Genomic DNA, 4,813 nt, shown 5'->3' with positions numbered 1-4,813 from the left:
CAGATTTAAAATTCCAGTATGTTCATACTATACAATGAAAACAAATTCTATACACGCAATGAGGATAAATCTTAGTGATACAGTAAGTGAAAAAAATCAAGTTACAAAAGACTACCAACAGTAAAATTCCCTTTTTACAACGCCCCCCCCCATTGTGGAGGGGTACACACGTATGTGAAAAACCCAAACTTTGGGCAGAAGGGTTCCTCTGAGGGTCCAGCAGCAAGCTGAAATGGAAGACCACACAATGGCCCAGGGTCTTTCGGTTCCTAATTTGGGGGGTGGGCTTAAATGTGTTCACTGCATTGTTATGATTCATGACTAAGGTCGCATTTATCCTTTTGAACGATCAACTAGCAAACACTAAAAAGTTAAGAGATGTTTTCTACACATATGTATATGTCCAGCACCGGATCATAAGAGCAACAACTGATTATGAACCAAAAGAGTAGAAACAAAAGAGAAATTAAATAGCAAACTACTAGAATGTGTTGCTTTCCTTCTCTAAGCATCTAAATGGACTAATTATTTCTAAAATAAATAACAAGGTGACCATATTTTCATTTCTATTTCTATAACCAACCTACTGACAAAGCACAGAGACTTGATTATAGCTTCAGACTACTGTGAATGTTATAGAACTTTGATTTGTAAAAAATCAAAAACATGACTCTTCAGACTGCATTGTAAGTCTACTAATAAAACTCTTCTGAATACATTGTAAATGTTATAACAGTTGAGTTTGTAGAAGTAACAAGAAGGGGGGGGAGAGAAGTGTAGGGAGAGGAAGGGCGATGCTCGGTCTTGAGTGGGAGGAGGTAGATAAATCATGTCTAAAGCGGACAAATCAGGGGCACCTGGGTGGCACAGAGGTTAAGCGTCTGCCTTCGGCTCAGGGCGTGATCCCGGCGTTATGGGATTGAGCCCCACATCAGGATCCTCCACTAGGAGCCTGCTTCTTCCTCTCCCACTCCCCCTGCTTGTGTTCCCTCTCTCGCTGGCTGTCTCTATCTCTGTCAAATAAATAAATAAAATCTTTAAAAAAAAATAAATAAAGCGGACAAATCAAGCGGATGTAAGAAAGCTAAATCCTTTTTCCCTTTGTGGCCTCTGTGCCCTCCGTGGTCGGCCATGGGCCGGTTAGCGCTGCACACCACACCCACGCCACGTCAACAGAGGCCCACTGGCACCTCTGCAGAGCCACCCAGCGCCTCCAGCTCCACAGGCACAGGCTGGCCTCAAGAACACAGAGCCTGGCTTCACACGTCCTTACGTCACTCACAAAGGCTAACCAGAAACTGCTGCCAGCCCAGCCCTAAGTTTTTAGAATAGTTTTCCTGGGTTTTGGGTTTTTTTGTACCCGCTCTGAGCGAAAGATATAGGATGCTGAACCCAGAAAGCACCTGGTGGTGTCTCAGGGTGATCCCACTGCTCTTGCTAGTTTTCATTTCAGAAGGCACAAGGGACCCCCCTCAGACCAAACAGAAACAAGGAGAGATTAGCAGGGAGCTTCTGGGAAAGTACTCTGAGTTTATGGGTGAACTTCTGGAAGCAACCATCTTTCCCTCACAAGCTAGGAAGCAAAGAGCTCCGGTTGCTCCCAGCACTGCTATACCCCCAGGAGCAGAAGAGCCTCAGGATGAACACGGTGGACAGTACGGCACAAGGCAGCAAGGGTGTCGTTCCCTAAAATCTGCCTTGCTCTAGACTTCAGGTGTGGGGGCCCATAACTACTCATCCCCAGAGCCTTTCTGGGACTGTGTTTCTGTTTCTCGCCTGGAGGCATCTTTTTTTTTTTTTTTTTTAAGATTTTATTTATTTGACAGAGAGAGAGAGAGAGCACAGGCAGGGGGGAGGAAGCAGAGGGAGAAGCAGACTCCCGGCCCAGCAGGGAGCCCGATGTGAGGCCAGATCCCAGGACCCAGAGATCATGCTTCCAGCCAAAGGCAGATGCTTAACGGACTGGGCCAGCCAGGTGCCCCTCACCTGGAGGCATCCTAAAGAATATCTAGAATGATGACTGCTGTGATGGAGGATGTAAGCAAGGTCATTTCCCAGACCTGAAAGGTCAACAAGGGCTTCCTGGAGGAGGCACCAGTCGAGCTGAGCACTGAAAAAGGGTAGTGAAGAAGCCTGCCAGGCAGACAGGCAGAGGCACCCTAAGACATAGATTCCCACAGCACCCTCGGGTTGGAGTAAGTGGGGATGGCACTGAAGAAGTCAGGCATGACTCCCCGGGTCTCCTATGCCTGCCCAGGCAGCTTGGACTTTTCCCCAAAGATCGACTTTAAAAGGGTCTATGCTTGGGAGTAACATGACCAGATAGTCTACAAAGATCACTCCAGGGGCATGGGTGTTGGGGGAAGAGGGAAGCTACAGTAGGACAGGCAAGAAATAGGAGGTCTTAAACTACACCAATGGCAGAAAGATGGGTGGGGAACACCCAGCACAGGACTGACCTAGATTTACTGGGTGCTGAGGTGCGGAAAGGAACGGACTGAAAGGGGTCAAGACCGCATCTCGATTTCCGCGCTTAGCGGAAACCGGTGACGAGAGGACTAAGGATAAGGGCAGGTACGTATGGGACAGCCCAGCGGAGACGTCTGGCAGCCGTGCGATCTGCCGGCGCCGGAGAGCCGCTGCGAGCCCGCCGCGCTCTCGGGGCTCCCGCCGCGCTCTCGGGGCTCCCGCACGCGCCTTCCCGCAGGAGGACGGGCAACAGAACGTCAACAAAACGCAGGCGGCCAGCTCCGGGGCGCACGGGGCGCCGGCGGGGTTAGGCCCTGGCGCGGCCCCGGCGGGGAGCTGCGGCCCGGTCCCCCTCCCGTCCCCCAGGCCAGGGCGCCGTAAACGGTCGCAAGGCGGCAGCGGGCCACCACCGGCCGGAGCCGCACGGAGGGGGCGCGGGGGCGCAGGGCTCGGCTGGGGCTCGTCCACCGGCCGCGCCACAAGCCCCCGAAGCCAGGGCCCGCTCTCCTGAGAGCAGGTAGCTCACCTGGGGCCTGCCAGGGTCACCCAGCCGAGTTCGCTTCACCGCGCGGAGAGCGAGCCGATCCTCGCCTCTCGCCCACCGGCCAATCGTAGAACAACTAGTGTCGATTGACAGACCCTCCGAGCCAACCAGTAGCGTCTATGGGCGGGGCTCAGGGAGCCCTGGCGGAGAAGCCCGCGCTAACGGTTGCTAGGGACGCACCGGACTCCCTTTACGGCGCCTCGGAGGAACCAAAAGAGACGGCGCCTCTGCCTGCCAGGTCCGACCAACTCCGTTTCCTCCGGTCTCCGAATCCGGAAGGGTGAGCAGCGTGCTGCTCCCCTCTGAGGACTCGAAGGCGGGGGTCGCAGGAAGGCTCCCTCAGCGGTCAGGCACGCCCGCGGGGCCGAGGGGCCGACGGAGGCTGCGGCCCGCAGTGGACTGGGTCGACGTCCTGGAGCGCGACAGGCCGTCCCCGCACCTGCGGGCGGAGCTGACCCCCGGTGCCCCGGCCCTGGCCGCTGGCCTCGGCTCCGACCCCGGCACGAGCGCGGGCGTCCAGCGCTGAGCGTTAACTGGAAGCGGTCCCTTCTCACGGGCTAAGTCCGCGCGGCGACGTCGGGACGAAGTCGGCCAGTATACAGATGCAGCCGCTGAGGCCCGGAGGGGCCAGCACGCACTCGACTGGCCCGCACTTTGCAGCCCCACGCAGAGACCCTCCACGAGCCCGCGAGCCCCCAGCATCTCCCAGATTCTTCTCTCCGCTCGCCTGCAGTCACGGTTCCGTGCTTGCGGCCCCGACCGCCCCTGTCTTCTTCCCCGCTCCTCGCCTCCAGAAGCCTCCGGTGCGCTCTCAGATTACCTGTCCAGGGGAGGTGAGGCAGGCTTCTCCTGCGGCTGAGGAACGCATGGCCTCTCGGGTGAACTACAATTCCCATGAGGCGCTGCCGCTGCGCCGGCGCGTCGGGGTTCAAACCTGGTGTGGGATTCCATTGGCTGAGCCGGCACTGAGTCGGGAGTCCTGATTGGCTGAGGGGCCTGAGGCGACAGATTCCGGAAAGTGGAAGAGCAGTCAACATGGCGGCGGAACGCGGCGCGGGCCAGCAACAGTCGCAGGAGATGATGGAGGGTGAGCGGCTCCGTGGGGCGGCGGCCCAAGGGCCCAGCGGGAGGGGGGGCAGCGGCCCGCACCGGCCTTGCCGCAGAGAAACGGGCCGTCCCGCCAGTGGCCGTGGAATGGGCCCCGACGCGCGCCCTGACAGCTGCCAGCCGGCTCGGAGGGGCAGGGGCGGCCCGGGACCCGGGGACCCCGGGCAGAGGCTGCAGTGGCCAGGCAGGCGCGGGCGGCCGGGAGGCGCCGAACCCATGGCCGGCGGGGAGCAGCGGTGCGGGCGGGTGGGTGCGTATTGACGACGTGGTGGTCTGGCTGCCCAGTCGTCCACCTGCTGGTGGGAGCCTCGCACCGAACCTCTGAGCCTGGCCCGCCGGGTCTGTCCCCTGGGCAGCTGTCGGGGAAACTGAGGCGCAGGGCGCCGTGGGACCTGCCTGAGTCGGCTCATGGGTGAACGTGGTGGAGGCGGAGAGGGTCCTCTCGTAAGCGAATGGGTTGTAGGGAAGGGGTGGAAAGGAGTCGAGAGATTGAATTACTAAACAGCGGAAGCCTGTTTTCAAAGCTATCATAGTTCCGAAAAGACTAAATTCAACTCTTTAGTTTTGTTCAAAAAAGTCATTTGCATATTATGTGTCCATGTAGTTATACACACACACCAGTTGGAGAGTCAGACATGTCTTCGAGCGCATACATGCTTTGGTCTCCGCTGGTCTGGGGGCGGGGGGGGGGGG

General features: G+C 57.6%; 1 protein-coding gene across 3 annotated transcripts in view; it reads left to right on the top strand.

Moving 5' to 3' along the window:
• The first annotated feature begins 4,026 nt into the window (after positions 1 to 4,026).
• PPP1R7 (protein phosphatase 1 regulatory subunit 7) overlaps positions 4,027 to 4,813 on the top strand; it is a 29,733-nt gene continuing 28,946 nt past the window's right edge. Inside the window, exon 1 of one of the 3 annotated variants that reach the window (XM_040638086.1) lies at positions 4,027 to 4,100. In XM_040638086.1, the coding sequence (XP_040494020.1) occupies positions 4,049 to 4,100 (52 nt within the window). In that variant the 5' untranslated portion in view covers positions 4,027 to 4,048. The remainder of the gene's footprint in view (positions 4,101 to 4,813) is intronic. The other 2 variants (XM_040638094.1, XM_040638104.1) reach the window with 2 other exon arrangements.

The sequence above is a fragment of the Ursus maritimus genome, unplaced genomic scaffold (genome assembly GCF_017311325.1).
Source record: "Ursus maritimus isolate PB19 unplaced genomic scaffold, ASM1731132v1 scaffold_1, whole genome shotgun sequence".
NCBI lineage: Eukaryota > Metazoa > Chordata > Mammalia > Carnivora > Ursidae > Ursus > Ursus maritimus.
The sequence above is the reverse complement of the archived record's forward strand: the minus strand, read 5'-3'. Positions and strand labels throughout refer to the sequence as shown.